The sequence below is a fragment of the Oryctolagus cuniculus genome, chromosome 8, assembly GCF_964237555.1.
Source record: "Oryctolagus cuniculus chromosome 8, mOryCun1.1, whole genome shotgun sequence".
NCBI lineage: Eukaryota > Metazoa > Chordata > Mammalia > Lagomorpha > Leporidae > Oryctolagus > Oryctolagus cuniculus.
In genome coordinates, this window is record NC_091439.1 from 11,265,213 (window position 1) to 11,284,502 (window position 19,290).

General features: G+C 41.3%; 1 protein-coding gene and 1 long non-coding RNA gene across 6 annotated transcripts in view; one reads left to right on the forward strand and one right to left on the reverse strand.

Annotated features, from left to right (window-relative positions):
* Positions 1-1,680: 1,680 nt before the first annotated feature.
* The window catches only part of LOC103350671 (uncharacterized), a 41,460-nt gene continuing 23,850 nt past the window's right edge, over positions 1,681-19,290 (reverse strand). For 4 of the 5 annotated variants that reach the window (XR_011378214.1, XR_007909363.2, XR_518605.3 and 1 more), the window contains 3 exons: positions 12,174-12,249; positions 8,112-8,207; positions 1,681-1,884 (listed from right to left, as the gene is read on the reverse strand). This is a non-coding gene — a long non-coding RNA (uncharacterized lncRNA). Of the gene's footprint in view, positions 1,885-8,111; positions 8,208-12,064; positions 12,250-19,290 lie in introns of all 5 variants that reach the window. The other variant, XR_007909362.2, reaches the window with a different exon arrangement.
* On the forward strand, positions 7,824-17,444 carry LRAT (lecithin retinol acyltransferase). The gene is made up of 2 exons (XM_002716901.5): positions 7,824-8,659; positions 13,229-17,444. Exons 1-2 carry the CDS (start codon positions 8,120-8,122, stop codon positions 13,379-13,381), a joined length of 693 nt encoding a protein of 230 aa, XP_002716947.1. The 5' UTR covers positions 7,824-8,119; the 3' UTR covers positions 13,382-17,444.

Here is a 19,290-nt window from a genome sequence, read left to right on the forward strand (position 1 = left end):
TGGATTGGCCACGACGTCTTCTGTGGCTTGCAGGTCACTGCTGGATGAAACGAGTGATCTAAGAGACCCCAAACCACGCTCCTGCTAAGAGCCTGATTTCCCAGACTCCAGACGCCTTGAGCATTGATTTTCTGGACAGCATCTGGGCCCCAATGATTAGTGCCAATGGGAATGGTGACCTGAGAGGATACTACAGAAAAAAATGATAGAATGTCCATTCCAGAACCCCACTCCCTAGAATTACATAAGAGAAGTAGCAGAATGATGGGAAAAGAAAAAATGTAGTATGTGTTACAGCATGAAGTAACTGTGACCAAAAGGCAAATATTCTGATTTATGCTTTTTGGATGCTAAACTAATCATACATTAAAATGATTGTGATGGGCCGGCGCCGCGGCTCACTAGGTTAATCCTCCGCCTAGCGGCGCCGGCACACTGGGTTCTAGTCCCGGTTGGGATGCCGGATTCTGTCCCGGTTGCCCCTCTTCCAGGCCAGCTCTCTGCTGTGGCCAGGGAGTGCAGTGGAGGATGGCCCAGGTGCTTGGGCCCTGCACCCCATGGGAGACCAGGAAAAGCACCTGGCTCCTGGCTCCTGCCATCGGATCAGCGCGGTGCGCCGGCCGCAGCGCGCCGGCCGCGGCGGCCATTGGAGGGTGAACCAACGGCAAAAGGAAGACCTTTCTCTCCCTCTCTCTCACTGTCCACTCTGCCTGTCAAAAAAAAAAAAAAAAAATGACTGTGATGTCTGATTTAAATTTCCATGTAGACAAAAACAAATTTATAGATTTTTAATTCACCTTTAACAAAAAAAAGTTATTGCGCTTATTTATTTTATTATTCCTGTGTGAGTCAGTTTCAGTCCCACTCACATTCTTAATGAGTAAAGTCTGGGTGTTAATAGAATGAAAGTAACCTTATGTAATCTGACTTAAAGACAAGTCGCTGCAGAAGGCAACCAGAATAAAAATAAGTGAACTTAATTCAAGCATGCAGTTTGTACCTACAGAGAACACAGCAATCAGTCCTTAAGAAGAGAGCTGCCCATCTGGGATTCTTTCAAGTATGAAGTCTGAGAAAAATAATAATCAAACTTCCCCTTTTTTTTTTTATAGTTGCTTGAGCTTTTTATAAACAAATCTACTTCATTTGAACTGATATGGTGTAACCAGGCAGTTAAAGTTTAGGTGAGCTGGAATTCTCATACCCCTGCAAAGTAACCTTTGTTTGTTGGCCAGTTGCACCCACCTTCCCAGGACACACCTGTCTAACCTGGGACCAGGCACATGTTAAAGGCCACCCTGTTTGCATCATCCCTTACTTACCTCATGGAAGGGGTTGAGAGTGGGGAGGGTCTCTCTTAGCCACGGGCCATGCTTAGAGATACCACTCTTCTTTCTGCAATCCCATGTTGGGTATTTCTCTGTTTGTGCAGCCCATACTCGTGTGTGAATGTATATTTCCTCACTGTGAAATAAATCCTGTTCCTACTTGTGCACATTACTAATCTCTGTTTAGAATTTTACCTTTTGGAGACAAGAACCAGGATTGGAAAGTAATATGCTCACTCCCCCCTGAGAACTACGTTGAATTCTGTTCCAGCATGGGGTGGAATATGAGTAAAGGCAATTGCAGAACGGCGAAGGATACACTGACTCTCCTTCAAATTAATTTTACAAGAAATGTTATTTTTCCTCTTTATTTCCTTTTATTTACAGTTTGTGTCCAAAATGAACCAGTTACTATAAATCAAAGCACAGATACCGAAACTCAATATACAGTCCATAACAGATGCATAGCATTTAGGTCTGAAGCAAAAGGGAGCATTCATTCACATACATACAGTAGCTGCAGAGCTGTTCAATCTTGCTATTCCCACGTAGGCTTCTAAAGATGAGAACAACAACAACAAAAAAGATGAGAACAAATGACTTTGGTTATCAAGACTACAGCTGGCATACCAGAAATTGAAATATTTAAGCATCAGTGTGTGACCATGCGAACAAAAGATTTCAATAGTGTCTGGTTTTTAAAAGATTGTCTATCATGGTAGTTGTAAAAAACTTACTGCAGAATGAAACCCATTTTTAGACTTAAAATTATCAGGTTTTAACTACCTAAAAATATAGACTGATGGCGGCCTGCGCTGTGGCATAGTGGGTAAAGCCGCCACCTGCAGTGCTGGCATCCCATATGGGTGCCAGTTCAAGTCCCACCTGCTCCACTTCCGATCCAGCTCTCTGCTATGGCCTGGGGCAGCAGTAGAAGATGACCCAAGTCCCTGGGCCCCTGCACCCATGTGTGAGACCTGAAAGAAGCTCCTGGCTCCTGGCTTTGGATCGGTGTAGCTCTGGCTGTTGCGGCCATCTGGGGAGTAAGCCAGTGGAATGGAAGACCTTTCTTTCTCTCTCTCTGCCTCTGCCTCTCTGTAGCTCTGTCTTTCCAATAAATAAATAAATAAATAAATAAATAAGTAAGTAAGTAAAAATACAGACATAACAGAAAGTGTTCCAAATGTGGTTATTTTGATCCATAGTTTTTAAAAGAAAAGTATTTACATAAACTTATCAAAGTTTTTGTGAATTTATTGTGTTAGCTTCCAGTCTTCTCTTACCAAACACTTGATTAATAGTTTTGGCTCTTTCCCATATTTGCCTATTTGTTTTTGTTCATATTTAGCTTCAAAAATCTATAATTTTTATCTTAAAAGACCTTTTTTTAATTGCAAAAAGTACTTGGCATATACAGAAATTTACAAAGCAGCATTTTGCAATTAGTTGAGGTCAGTGCAATTCTACTCTAGAAGTAATATAATTGACTTTCCCACTCTTTTTGAATGAAAATAGATGATGGGAAGTGTTTGCCATTTGATTTTCTGGGAATAAGCAAGATTTCCTCATACTCGGATTTAGAGGTAGATTCCAACCCATCATTGTCCTGGTACAAGTCAGTTACTATCTAAAAGGTCATGTGCAACATCAAATTCAAAACCTCAGAGGAAAGGAGAGTTCAGTTCTCAAAAGAACAGTGTTGGAGCAAGCACTGTTGCACAGCAGGTTAATCTGCCTGTGGCAACCGTATCCCATATGGGTGCTGGTGCTAGTCCCAGCTGCTCCTCTTCTGATCCAGCTCTCTGCTATGGCCTGGGAAGGCAGTGGAATATGGCCCAAGCACTTGTGCCCAGGCATCTGCATGGGAGACCTGGAGGAAGCTGCTGGCTCCTGGCTCCTGGCTTTGGATTGGCCCAGCTCCAACCATTGTGGTCACTTGGGGAGTGAACCATCGGATGGAAGACTTTTCTGTCTCTCCCTCTCATACCCATCATACCAAATGTCTGCCTTCAAAATTTTAAATCATTGCTTGGTATCATGTCACTTTATCACTTCTAAAGTGGGTTTCTGTGGTTATTTTGTACCTGTGAGAGGCATTTGTGAACCAATGACAGGGTGAATTATACAGAACTTCACTGGTGGTGAGCAGCCAGAGGCTGTAACTCTACTTATCAAATAAAATCTTTTAAAAAAGAGAGAGAACAGTGGTACGTTAACAACATGGAACTTTATATCAGCATTAAGTTCCTGCTGCTCAAACAATACAGGGAGGAACTACAATCACACCTGATTTCCTTCTAATGTATATATAAATAAAGTCATGGAAGTTTTATATATTACCTGTCCTACAGCCTTATACATTTAATGAACCTGAAAATGGAAACTCTATTCCACATCCCATCATTTATCTCTAGTTAAGACAAAATCTATTCTTATTTTCAATGGCCCATATTTCTTAAACCACATTCAAGGAAATTATGTCTATAATTTTGATGTTGTCTCTATGCATTTTGTACTTACAATTCCAGATTTCATACTGGCATTCATCATCTGGTCAAATTCACCTCATGCTCTTCAAACCAATCCAACTTGAGATTCTCAACACTTTGTGTGTTAACAAAACAAGGTGTGCAATTAGTCTTACATGAAGACTTTTTTTATTTCCTTGTCACACTGGGCTTCTGGTTGTCTTTTGGATTTGGTTTAGAAGATGGAGAACCATCGGATGGAAGACCTCTCTCTCTCTCTCTCTCTCTCTCTCTCTCTGCCTCTGCCTCTCTGTAACTCTTTCAAATAAAATAAATCTTAAAAAAAAAAAAAGTCAGCAACCTCATAGAACCTCAGATACCTAAAGTGAAGCCTGGTATTAAGAGAGAGAGAGAGAGAGAAAGAGAGCGAGTGAGAGAGCGAGAGAGGTTCTGCTTTCAGGTACCTGTCGTACCCTTGCAGTGTCTGTATTCAGAAAGGATTTTTGAAATACAAACAACTTGGCACTGATCACTGGTGCTTGCCAAGGCTGCTCTATTTGGACATAGCAATGCCTGCTCTCCCTGTATGTATTCTAAATGGATACAGTGGTGCCGAAATTGTGTTTTGAAAATATAGCAAAAAGCTCTTGTCACATAGGCTTTTGGTAACAATCCTGGGTCATCCAATCTTCACATTTATCATTGTATCATCATGATAAATTACAATCAAAAGGAAACAAGATGAAATCATAAAAAGCTATTCTATCTGTTCCAAGTTACTAAGAAGTAACATAGCTTCTCACTTATCATACAGGTTTTACAGTAAAATGTGCTTTATATTTGATGAGTATCTCAATTTTTAAAATAAATTTTTAAATTTTTTTTAATTGTGGCAGAGACAGAGAGACAAAGAGACAGGGACAGACAGACAGATGCTCCCAAATGCTGGTTCACTACCCAAATGCTCCAAACAGATGGGGCTGGCACTGGCCAAAGTCAGAAGCCGGAAACTCAGGCCAGGCCTCCCACAGGGTTGGCAGGGACCCAACTACTTGAGCCATCAGCTGCTGCCACCCAGGTGCACGTGAGCTGGCAGCTGCAATCAGCAGCAGAGAAGGAATTCAAACCCAGGCACTCCAATATGGAACACAATCATCCCAGGTGGCATCTTACCCATCATACCAAATGTCTGCCTTCAAAATTTTAAATCATTGCTTGGTATCATGTCACTTTATCACTTCTAAAGTGGGTTTCTGTGGTTATTTTGTACCTGTGAGAGGCATTTGTGAACCAATGACAGGGTGAATTATACAGAACTTCACTGGTGGTGAGCAGCCGGAGGCTGTAAATCACTCCTCTCCCCCTTCCTGCCAGTCACTCCTCTGTGCTGCTGCCTTCTGACTGCAGAGGGAGGTCTCAGGCCATTCCTGCAGCTCTGCTCAACCCCAGACATGTGCCTGCTTTCCTCTGCTCATCACTGTGGCTCTGTGCCCAGCAGTCAGAAGGGCCCTGTGAGTAAAGTGTGTCCTTTGTCTACAGCACATTCTAGGGTGACTGCACTGTCAAGGTAGAAAGGAAAAGGCCCTTCCACTTTAGTTTCTCTGAATACCACCAATGATACTACAGATGATGCATATTATGAATGTCATACAATGCTGCAATAGATCTGATTCCATCCAATCCTCCAAACAGCCCTCTGAAATATTGTCATTTTACAAAAGGTGACCAGTGACTTAGTCTGAGTATGTGGAGCTGCAAATTTTAGCACCCAGCCTTTAACGGCTGCCTCCTTTCTCTATACCACAGCTGCCTCAACCGGTTGTATTTTTACATGAAGCTGTATTTATCTGGCTGACAATTCTTCACGATGCTAATTTGTTTTGCTCAGTGTTCTTATTTTATGACTGACACAACAACAAGAATTTCCAGCTGAACTTGCAGTCTTTTAATCTTTCTGAAGAACAAAGGCAGGAATGGGGTCTTCTTAATAAGGTGCTAATAAGGAGAAAAAGGCCTCCCCGGAGGTGACTGGTTCCTACTGGCCTAACACTCTGCATGACACTTGGCCAGGAAGCTGCATGAAAAGGTGGCTGCTCTTCTTCCTCTGCCTCCAGACAGAATTCCACAAAAGATTTTCCTCACCTCCTAAGAGTTAGTTAGGGCCCCTGTTCCTAGTCTAGGGGCCGGACCAGAGCATATCTACAGGAACTAAACGTGGATGGCCAGTCCAGAAGATAAACAAATGCTAAGATTATTAATGACCCTGATGACGTTGTAAACAGAAAAATCTCAGAACAACAAAATCATCCACAAGAAGAAAAGAGTTTTAGGCCATGTATTTTAGAAAACCACAGCTGGGATCTGTGCCCAGGCTCTCTGCTTCTGCCTGTCTGCCTTTGGGCACTCAGATTCAAGTGCCTAAGGATGGTATAGGACTCCCTGACATAGGTGCTGGGCCTTCCTGGAGAGGGGGAAGTATTAACCAGCACCTCAACTAGCCTTTATTAAAGTCCCAGTAAATACACTGGTTTTAGAAATTGGAATCCCTTGCACTAGACAAGTAGGGAAATGAAATCCCAATGACAAAGAAAGTATGTGGGATCCACATTTAGGATTATTTTGCATTTCCAGGGCTGGACATAGCACCTGGCTTCTGGCAGTGTTCAATAAATGAATGGCTGGAGGCAGAAGGACTAATGGGAGGTCCATGCCTTCCTCAGTGATGGCTACAGAGAGACCTGGATTCTAAGCAAGCCAATGCCCTTGTGGAGGGGTGTCTGGCCAGTTCTGCAAATCACCAGCTACCTGCTTTGAAAACTGAAGAAATGCAAGGGTTTTGCGACCTCCATGTCCACTGCTTTTCTCTCCTCCCCACCTTCCCCATTCAGTTCATTTGGGGGACTTTGCTAAGACTACGATGTGGTTCGCAATCCTTTGTGAAACGGACAAAAGTCACTGTGAGTGGGCGACAGGGACAGAGCGCGGACAGTGGGAAGCGGATGAGAGCAGAGGCCGTCCGGGGGAATAATGGCAGCCAGCCACCGGGTCCACAGTGCCAGTCCACTAAGACCACCGTCCCTTCACCCACTACCGGCAGCCAACTCTCTCCTGTCCTCCCGGCCCCGCCCTAAGGGCGCAGAAGCTGCTAGTTCTGAACACCCACTGAGGCTCTCCTCTCCGCTGCTTCCTTTGTCCGCGGAATTTCAGTATTTACACAGTGTGACAGCCTGCAGCGTTCCCGCCCAGCACCCAGTGATGGGTGCTCCACCGCCCAGCAGCGCCCGCACACTTCCCGCGGCCATGGAGCCGCGGGCCGGGTTGCAGGCTCAGGGTCGGGACCGCAGCGCCTCCTCCAAGTGTTTGCCTTCCGTGGTCACCACAGTGCGGCTTGAGCTTTCAGCGGATGACTACAAAGCGGGTCCATGCCCCTGAGACAGAAACACGAAGCCTGCTCCGTGGCCCGCCTGCCGTTTTTCTTGGGGACGGTTGGGAGCCGCGAGCTCAACCGTCCCTGGTGCTCCGAGCGTGGAGGATCCCAATGTTCCAATCAGTGGGGCGACCTCACCCACGCACCAGCCGAAAGCCCGGGGCGGGGGGGGGGGGGCACTTATAAAGGAGGGAGCTCCTCCTAGGAAAGAATCCGCAGACTATCCAGGAGCACACACTAGGCAGAGTGAATGCGAACTCCAGAGAGCCGAGGTCCGGGTACCCATTCCTAGTCTACTCAGAGATGTCCCCCATGGGAGTTTCTGCCCAAAATTCGCCGCCATCCCAACAGGTGCAAGATCCTTCTTGCCACGCCCTCGGCCTCTGCTCCTCTAAATCCAACGCGGAAAAGTGGCTAGTGGTTAGGTCTCGAGGGCAAGAGGCCGCGGGAGGCGGGAGGGGTCGCCGCCCGGAGCCCACACGGTCCCTGGCAGGGAGCTGACAGTCCTGTGCCCGGCCCGCCGCGCCGCACTCCCCGCCGGCGCCCAATCAGGGCTTCCGCCGGCTCAGTGACGGCGTTCCACCCCGCCCCCGGCCGCGATAAAAGCCACTCTGCAGCGCGGCGCGTGGCCCTGCGCCTCAGCCCTGCCTCCAGGTGCGCGCTTTGCCAGGCTCCTCCCAGACCCTACAGCCGGGCGCCGCCGATTCCTCCCTCTGCTGGGCCCCCAGGGCCAGTTGGCAGAGTGTCTCCCAGCTTCTCCCCCTGGCCCTCAGCAGTCGCCGTACCTTGCTGGGCCCCCAGCCTGCAGGTGAGCAGCAGCGTCACGCCCCTGCCCCAGAGCTCTCTGCCCGGCCCGTGCCGGGGCAGCGGCCGCGCCACCCGACTCGCCTTGCAGGATGAAGAACCCGATGCTGGAGGTGGTGTCCCTGCTGCTGGAGAAGCTGTTCCTCATCTCTAACTTCAGGCTCTTCGGCTCCGACTGCCCTGGCGAAGACAAAGAGCAGAGCGATTTCTACGAGATCAACTCTTTCCTCCGCGGCGACGTGCTGGAGGTGCCCCGGACCCATCTGACCCACTATGGCATCTACCTGGGCGACAACCGTGTCGCCCACCTAATGCCCGACATCCTGTTGGCCCTGACCGACGACAAGGGGCGCACGCAGAAAGTGGTCTCCAACAAGCGCCTCATCCTGGGCGTCATTGCCAGGGTGGCCAGCATCCGCGTGGACACAGTGGAGGACTTCGCCTACGGAGCCCACATCCTGGTCAATCACCTGGACGAGTCCCTTAATAAAAAGGCGCTGTTCAACGAGGAGGTGGCGCGGAGGGCTGAGAAGCTGCTGGGCATCACCACCTACAGCCTGCTGTGGAACAACTGCGAGCACTTCGTGACCTACTGTAGATACGGCACCCCGATCAGCCCGCAGGCTGACAAGGTAGGGCGCGCGCCTCGCCCGGCGCTGGGCTGCGTGGGGATGCCCTCTCCTTTCCTCCACCCTTTCCCTAGTAGACGCGTCTTTTTCTTGGACATCTCTCCCATCACTTCTTAAAATAATTGTAGACTGAGGAAGGGAAGCTCTGGAGTTTCCAAGGGAGACAAAGTAAGGGGCGATGTTCCTTACAAGATGTCTGGAAATGCAAAGGTGGCGATGCAGGATCGCTACCACATTCCACACAGCTGCCCAGCTGTCACTGCACCCGCTCACCACTTAGTTCAAATGACAAAGAGCAGGTGACTGGAAAGGTGGGGGGGAACCGACCACAACAATCTGTCACCCTGTGCTTGCAACGTCTCCCAAGAATTGCAACTGGAAAGGAAGGTATTTAGGGTTTATATTGAATCCATACCACCAGGTACAACTAAATTCTGTGCCTTTAAAATAAGAAAGCATGCCATTTTTTCCCTCTGTGAGCTGCACAGAGTGAATTCCCTGTGCTTCAATAAACCATCAAAATTCCCTGTAAGAGGACCTCCCGGTTAGATCGCATGCCCCCGGGGCTGTGTGGAAATGTTTCTGTCTTGGTATTCTGCGTGCTTCCTGTGCTGCCTTCCATCTCCATCAGTCCTTCCTCCTAGTTAGGCATCCTTTACTCATCAGCCCTGAAGGTAAGTCAGAAGTTCATAAATTTCCAGGGATCAAAACAACTGATTTTTCAAGAAGAGCTGTTAAATGTTTATGTGTCATAGGGGAAAAAGAAATAAACGGAATTTAAGATCATTAAAGCAAACTACTAATCCAATGGGGGAAAGATAGATTTTTATTTCTTTTCATAACCTCATAATTTCTCAAGATGGTGAATATTTTAAGTCTGCAACTGCATTTGCAATTGGGAACGTGCTCAGGCATCCCTGAAGTTTTTAAAAATACTGTTAATGCTCACTTTTCATAAGGGAAGCCTGGGTCATCACCCATTAAGCTTTACTGCTACTCTTCCTGTTTAGATGATTTTTTTTTTTTTTTGGACCAAAAGAATCTGAGTCCATGTAACCATTTCTGATTGCTCTACTTCTTGATTAAATTTTTGGCCCATATGGGAAAATCTTTCTCTCTCCCCCGTGGCAGAGCATGGAAGTATTACACTTTCACACACTGGTATATGAAATTCCTTGTAGCTTTTTATAGAACCACAACAGACTCAATCTAGGAATTCTTTTCCAAGTAAAATAAAAATACAGTTACAGCACTGTGCAAGGGCTAAGAACCAGAGCTCCAGCCCAGGCCTGTTTAGAAGTGAATTTCTCCACATTTACAAACACTGGCTCTGAAAGTGTACAAAAGGAAACACGTCAGATTTACTTAAGAACCAAGCAAATCATTTCTCCAAGGAAAAACAGTATTTCTGTCCAGTAATTAGGAGGTATGCTTTCATGGAACACATATAGCACTGTATTATATATCTTTATAGAAAAATAGTACAAGTGCTTTCTAAAGGTACTGAAATATTTAATCGGCATGAATAACTAGTTGGAGTAGTTTCTCATCTTTGGGAACTTGGTTAGGTTTCACAGAAGTGTTCTAATTGCTGTTGCTGAGTAGCACCTCTTGTGAAACTGAGTTTTTGTCTTCACTTTGAATGGTCTAACAAACAATTTGGCTGCAGAGTGGATTTCCCGGGAAAATTCTCATCCCAAATTTTCTAGTTCTAAGAAGTGTTTATTGAACATGCCCTGAGAGAGGAAGGTCATTAATACTGCAGGAGGATTGGTTTCTACGTTTTAGATAGGTAAGGAACTATTGGATTCTGGGTCTCATTGTTGAGTTCTCTGTAGATAACACAGCCATTATCAAGTTAACATGAGCACTGCAAAACTGTTTCTTAAATTTGTGTAAAAACTCTGAAAAATCCTTCTCATTACAACACTGCAGTTAATTTGAAAATGAACTAGGAAAAAAATCTTCTACTTCTTTGTGGTAATGCTGTAACAACTTTAGAAATCATAGAATTAAGGGTATTTTTTGTATTGCTATTGACAATCAGTATCTTAACTATAAATCCCTCTAGTTGATAACTAACACTATTCCTTGAGGTTTTTCTCTATGAATTTTTTCCCTGTACTTTGATAATACTGCTTGTTCATTGCTAAAACGAATGCAAATGCCCCTTTATTTACTGGGGACTCATGCTCAAAAGAGTGCCCCTATAGTTTTCTTGATGCCTTCTAGAAATTTCCCACTGTTGAGCACCACTACAGATGCCCTGTGGGCTGATGGCAAGCCAACAAGAATAGGATATTAGAAATTAGGTGCTCCAGGAGAAAATCTGTTTTGGGAAGAAAGAGTATCCACAGTGATTTCTGCTTGCTTACTCACAAAAATTACTGGGGACAAGAAAACAAGTATAACCATATCAAGACAAGTCACTTGCTTGCATAAATATATACCTTCCATTATTTTCCTAGTGTCTCTTCTCACTGTCCTGAAAACTTTATTCAGTTTGATCTACATTGCTTTAAGGTAATATATTTGTCACTCAGTTCACGAAGAGTAGCAAAAAGAGAAAATCAAATGTGTGGGATAAAAAGGAACCAACAAGTGGATAATAGGGTTTTTCAAACTTGTCTACACATTGTGTAACAGTATGACTAGGAACAACCTTATATTCAAGATAGAGAGTTAAAATACACATAACCACATTTCAAACCACATATAAAACGGTGGTGCCATAAGACTGTATCACCTAGAGATACTGTAGTCTTAGTCTGTGTAAGTACACACTGATGTTTGCAAACCATGAGATCACCTAATAACGCATTCCTCAGAATGTATCCCCATCCCGTAGTGACCCAGGACTGTACTGAACTTGCTGATTCTATCTATTAAGAGTTTGGAAACCAGGGTGGCGTTTAGCCTAGCAGTTCAGATGCATGCGTTCCACACTGGAATGCTTGGGCTGGACTTCCAGCTCTAGTTCCTGACTCCAGTTTCAGGCCAGGCTAGACTCTGGCAGGCAGAGGTGACAGCTCAAGTCATTGTGTTCTTGCCACCCATGTGGCAGACCTGGATTGAGTTTCTGTCTCACAGTCTGGCCTGGTCCTGTCTCAGTCCAGTCCTGGCCATTGCAGGTATTTGAAGAATGAACCTATGATGGAAACTCTCTCTTTTTTTTTTCCTCTCTCTCTCTGGCTCTCAAATTAAGACAATTAATGGATAAAATGGAAAGCTAAATGTAAGAGTTCCTCAAAACATATACAAAACGCCATGTCTAACAAAGGAGCCTAAATCTAGTATGACTGGCAAAACTCAGTTAAAAGTGGCAATTGTGAAATTCTGGCACTGACAAGGGCTAAGTAGAGATACTGTCCACAGATGAAAAGAGTAATAATCATTGTAATAACTTACCTTTATATAGCATGTAGAAGAATACAGAGGACTTCTGCATAAAGGATCTCATCTGACCCTTACAACTACCCCAGCAGTCCCATGGTCCTGGACAGGCTAAGCGACTGACCTGAGTCAAACAGCCACTGAGAGGCAGAGTCGGGACACTCAAACACAGGACCATCACTTCCACAGGAGTTATTTTTCTAAGAAAAAAAATCACTCATTAGAAGAATGCATCCCTCAGGGGTAGGGACTATATTTTATTTGTCTTTATTCCCAGCAGCCAATTATGTAACACATAATTGATGGTGACTGTAATTCATTTAGCCAGGGAATGGGATGCGATACAGTTAGAATTTCTTTGACTTTAGATTTCAGGACTTTTTAAGAAAGTTATCATTAGGGGCCAGCGCTGTGGCGCAGCGCGTTAATGCCCTGGCCTGAAGTGCTGGCATCCTATATGGGTGCCGGTTTGAGACCCGGCTGCTCCACTTCCAATCCAGCTCTCTGATATGGCCTGGGAAAGCAGTGGAGGATGGCCCAAGTGCTTGGGCCCCTGCACCCGCGTGGGAGACCTGGAGGAAGCTCCTGGCTCCTGACTTTGGATTGGCGCAGCTCCGGCCATTGTGGCCATCTGGAGAGTGAATCAGCAGATGGAAGATCTCTCTCTCTCTTTGCTTCTCCTCTCTCTGTATAACTCTAACTTTCAAATAAGTGAATAAATCTTTAAAAAAAAAAAAAAGAAAGTTATCATTAGCATCACCAGATTTTAGAATGGGGAATTGGAAGTACTGAATTTACAATAAGAGGCTAACTTCTATTCCTTTTACTCAAGATCAGTGACATATTTGCTTATCTAATTTTAGAATATGCTACTGTTATTGATAGGTAGTTAAATGTGTCTTTAACAGTTGGTCTTGAATGCCTTTTACGTGATCACATTTATCACATTCTCTGTAGTCTATACGATTCTGAATTTATAAAGGCCTCCAGCATCATTTCAGCTACTGCAGGAAACTGGACCGTTAACTCTTCAATTTTTCCCTCAGTCACAAGGGAACGCTGGTTCTTCAGGTAGATAGAAAACAGCTGGGCAGATGCTTTACCTTTTGGTATATGTGATTCTTTTCAGGTTTATCTCTCTTTCCTAATATTCTTGTATCCTTGTATCTTATTTTTCAGTTTTGTGAGACCGTGAAGATAATCATTCGTGATCAGAGGAGCGTTCTTGCCTCAGCAATCTTGGGACTGGCATCTATAGTGTGGATGGGCCTGGCATCCTATACCACTCTCCCTGCAATCTTTATTCCATTCTGCCTATGGATGGTTGGCTGACTTCCTTTCCCCACGTCAACTGTGTGTGTTCTGTGTGTAAATAGGTTTATATTTATAGTCCACAAATCAGTATGAGCACTGTTGAGAAAAATGTGACCTGTAACACTGTGTTCTGGATAAAATTGTGACTTAAGAATCACGCAAAGTGCTTACTGTGTAAGCCAAGAACAAAGGCTTTCTGGATCTTCCGAGGCAGTTCCATTTTCAAGGGCCGCCAAACCTTGGAAACCTAACAGCTTGTGATGGAACCCAGCAGCACGAGAAATCCAGCCCTTAAGCTGATGGCTGCACAGCGTATTTGCATTACTTTTTTTCCTCCTATAATCTTGTTTTATTCAGGCCTGAATCTGCAGTTTGGAAGACTTACAAACTGGGATCATTAACTTCACTGTAAATTTGTTTCATTGATAAAAGTACATGAAACTGAAGGAATTCCCCTCTTTCAGGTGGAAACATGCTCGATGACTGGCCAAAAGCAACAATTCAAACCCACAATCTATTTTTTCATGTATTATATATAATCCTGAGTATGTTAAGAATATTTTATTGTTATTACTTGAAACCAGTATTGGCAAAGCTAAAGTTTAATGAAAAAAAAAACTGATTCAAACATGTTAAAATCTGTGTTTTCTTTAAGAAATAGCTACTAAAACATCATCTGAGCAATTTGAGTTGTATCTCTTTACTTGGAAGTCTGGCATTGATTAATTTTCCCCTTTTATGTACCCCTGTAGCTACTTTAAATCATGCTGAGAGGAACATGGATATAGGACTAAAGTAAGTGGGGTGTTTGGTATGTGGTATATGACAAATAAATATGCAGCTATCCACATACTTACAGATTAAGGTACAGATTGTGGTTATACTTGATTGCTTTATTATCGTATTGGCACGGTTATTATAGAACCCTTGAATCTATAGTGTAACTCTCATATGAGGGTACTTCAAAAAGTTCCTGGAAAAACAGAATGAAAAGTTTATATGGTGCAATAAAATTTTGAAATTCATGTATAGTTTTTTCTTAACATGTATTTTCCATGAACTTTTTGAACATTCTTTGTATATGTCACAGGTTGGGTTATTCTTGTAAATCATTTACTAATATACCATCTAACTTTTTAAAAAGCCCTTGTAATGGTTTTCTGGTCAGTTTTCTCCATTTCTAAGTATTGTTATGTTCTTAAAAAGATGCCACAGCAGTATATAAAATCCAGATAAGCAGGACCAAAGGAAATTATGGTTTGAATTATTTTTAAGAGGCTTAATACTGCTAGGAATGTAAATTTGTTTTCCTGTGAGATTGTTATGTGTTGAGATATAGCAACGTTAAAACAAGCATTCCAGTACTTTTGTAGAATTACCAGGTTCTAATATTAAGCCACAACCTAGATTTGCATTTTAAGTATTTTTTAAAGTGCTTTATTAACTATCAAGAATCACAAAATAATGAAACATACTATAAGTGATATGGGAAGGGCGGAGCCAGTGATCCAATCAGAGCAAAGTAAAGAGCAGACTTCAGTTTATCTGAAGGATATTATCATCCCTAACTTTCCTACAACAAATGCAGTTAGAACATCATGATCATTAAACTTGATGTGTATTATTCAACCTACATGTTTAGTTATTTAAATGTCTTAAATGATTAAAACATTGTGTCAATATCATACAATACAGGTGTTCTAGGGTCTATTCTAACCACTTCAATACATATACATATATATATGAGAACCATTATACTAATGGTTTTTCACTTACTACCCTCATAGCAACTATTTAACTGAATCCAGTCTTGAAAATACAGTGTTGTCATAAATAATTAATACCTTTTCACAAACTTTAGTATTGCAGGCTGCAAAGTCCACTGTTTGAAACTAAATCTGTGGGACGAGCTTTGGCACAGCAATTAAGATACCACTTGGGACGTGCACCTCCCATACTGGAGTGCCAGGTTTCAGTCCTGGCTACTCTACTTCAGACCCAGCGTCCTGCTGATGTGCACCCTGGAACGCAGCAGGTGGTGTCTCAGGTACATCATTGGCTCCCTGCCACCCAAGTAGGAGATGTGGATGGGGTCTCCTGGCTTTGGGCTGGCCCAATCATGGTATAGGCATTTGGGGAGTGAAGCAGCAGATGAAGCTCTCTCTCCCTTTCAAATGAAATGACAATAAATAAAAATTTAAAAATAATTAAATCTGTGTTCAAAAATAATTACTCCTCATTATATGCCAAGGAAGTTCTTAAGTCTGGAATTAGTATCATTAGTTTTTTTCTCACTTCATATCATTAAAGCAAGGCTCAATTCTTCATTCATTCCAGTGCTCTTTATGTGCCAGGCACTGACCTGTTGCAATGTCATGGCTAGAATTAATATTATCTTTTAACTAGTTATAATGGTATGAAGATATCCTATGAGAATACAGGAAAAGAAGCAGTTAAGTCTGCCTGAAGGATCGGAGAAATCTATCTGAAGGAGGCAATGCTGGCATTAAACTGAGAAATTAGGTGATCCTACCACAATAGTGGTTCTTACTACTATTGGGAAGAAGGAGGTGGAAGGAAGGTTTTATTTACTGAATGTTCCACAATGCTAGAATTTTTGAACTTCTTGGGAAAAAAACAAGAGTTTTTGTTTTATTGTGCTCATTTGGTTAATTGCTTAACAATGCAGGTAGAAAGGCATATTTTCCTGATTGTTGCCTATGGAAGAAACCCTGAGACATTAATAGGTCTCCTACCTTGAGGGAGTTCATGAATGTCTCAGGACTTCATCAGTTAAGAGTCATCTTTATGATCTTGCAACTCCCTTAAATCTCCTAACTTGTGAAATGATAATCAGTTCGTGTTTGGTAAAGTTTTTCACTGTTCATTATGTTCTTTGTCATAGATGAAGGCTGAATAGGATGAGCTGGGCCTAGGAGGAGTTAATGCAAGTGTCAGGTACAAGGCAAGTGTCAAGGATGAAAAGATGACTGATACATGGGCCTCTTCCTTGAGGTTTATGGTCTAACCCAATAGATACAGGTGTATTAAGACTTTCAATGATTGGCATCTGAATAGAGCTGATTGAAGGTATAGACAAAGAAGTGGTTGGTTTTAATTGGTAAAGCAAAAATAATAGAGACTGGGTACAGAGATTTTAAATATATGTATTTTCTAAGGGACAGATTTTGGGTGGGACATTCCACTCACTGGGAACAGCATGGGCAGATGCATGAAAATTGCCTCCAACATGCCTTGCATGTAGCTGTGAGGTAATCCACACTATATTGACTGAAAGCATAATAAAGCATAGGACATGCAGGCAAATGCAAGTGATTCCAGGGCTAGAGACAAGAGGGGTGGTAAGCAGAGATGTCAAAAAGGAATTTAGTAGTCAGATGGTACAAGTCTTGGGTATGGCAAGAAGTTCAGACTTTATGAACATGCAGTGAAGTTCCAGGATATAGAATGATATCTCCAAAAAGTATGGAAGAGGGATGGGAACAGTAGGCAAGAGTGGGTCGATGGGCCTATTAATAAGAGCATAGCTAATGTCCTCAATCTCTCACAGAAGGGCCTGAGTGTGAGGGGTAGAGAACAACAAACATGTTAGAGCATTATCCACAGACTTTACCCAAATCCTTTTATCTGACCCATGAATAACTCAGGGTGGGATGTCACACGTTTCTCCTTTCCTGTCAGAAAGTTGGCTCCTGCAAAATAAATTACCCTGATGACTGTGTATACTGGACATTCCTGACCTTTACTCTCACAGATAGGCTTTTTTCCAAGAATGAGCAGGTAAATATGGATTTGTTGTTTAACATTTTTCAAAGTATATAGCTCTTATTTTTCTGTTTTCCATTTTATACTGTTAATGTAAAGCACAAAAATGTTTTGCAGCAAAATGAAATTATAGCAATGGCCAAAAGTCTCTGTTATAGATGAGAAACATGTAAGAAACGGTGGCCAATCTTTGTTTATAAGACTTATTTTGAAAGTTTTACCCAGCCTAGATCTGCCTGCTAAACTGATTTTATACCTGTTGTACATGCGTTAATAAAACACGTTTTATATGCTACCCTGTCTTGTTTTTGCATTTGAGATACACAGATGCAGATCATAATCGTTTTTGAGCATGATAGCCTCAGGAATTTTGCCCTTCTATCCTTCCTTTCCTGTTTGCTGAACAAAGTTCTATATTTGTGGAAAGCAAAACTAAGTCGTTCTACCTTCATACTGTATTAGTATGGTACGAATGCTGTAGACAGATCTGTAATGCAAGCAAAGTAGTCCGTAGCTTTTCCCTGGCTGCAGGCAGGGTGGAGAATGGGGTATGAGGTGGGGCAGGTCCGAGGGCAGTCTTGAAATACATTCACAGCATTAACAAGGACCACAATACTGAACTTTTAAACATGCAACCACATTTACAGATGTGGAAAATCCAGGACAGAGGGCATGGAGTGCTTTGGAGTCATATATAGATCTTGGCCCCAGATTTCTTGCCACTAGACGGCATGATTCCTTGAGATCTAGGAATTGGCTAAGTTTTAATCCATGAATGTACTAATTTCTTGCATATCTTCAACATATTCTAAGTAGGGCCACAAGAGAATGAACTAGTTAAAACATCAGTACTGTATTTGCTCTGTTGAGAAAGAGGACAGGAATATAGGTTTTAGAACAGTGATAACCACGTATGAGTGTCAGAAGAGCAGAGACAGGACCTTTCCTTGTCTACTGGGGTTAGTGTGAAAGAGAGAGATGTATAAGAAGTCTTCTTTGATAGCTTGAGATACATATAACAATATATGCAATAAATAATATATTATATACAATATATTATATATTGATATATAATATATAACTTATAATGCATAATATAACATATATTGTGTAATATGCAATATAACATATCATGCATATAATACATAATTTATAATATATATTACATTATATAATGTATATTACACATCACATATTAATATATAATATACAATCTTACACATCATATATAACAGATAATATATATTATATATAATGAATATATACCATGTATTATATAATTGTATATAGTATAACTGTATAATGTATAATATATTGTATATTATACATTGTATACAATACATAATATACTATATATAATATAGTATATAATGTATAATATATTACATAGCATATATCAATATATAACATGCAATATATTATATTATACACTGTATATAAGACAATATATTATATAATATTATATAATAAATATATACTATGTATACAATTATATAATTGTATATATTGTATAATGCATAATATTATACATTGCATACAATAATATTATATAACATTATATATAAAATGTATTATATATTATAACTGTATATATAATATAACATATAATTTATAATATAATACATAATATATAATACAATACATAATATAATGTATATAATATATGCTATAATATATTATATATTATACACAATGCATAATATACATTATATGACATAATATATATTATACATCATAGTATATTATATATTATATTGTATATCAATCTATATTATACAGTGCATACAATATATAACACACATTACATATAAATATATAATATGTATTATATTATATAATATATTATGTATATTATAATATACATATATAATATAATTATACAATATATATTATAATGTATGATATATTATATTGTGTAATATATATTATAGTATATGTTATACAATATATTGTATATTAATATATAATATATTATACATTGTATGTAATATATAATATATAGTTATATAATAAGTACATAATATTATATTTTGTATATTATATATTATATTATAATGTATATTATAAATATATAATAAATAATATGAATGCTTGCGGTGACAAGGACCTCCCCTTTTCAGGCCATTCCTAGAACAAGGAGT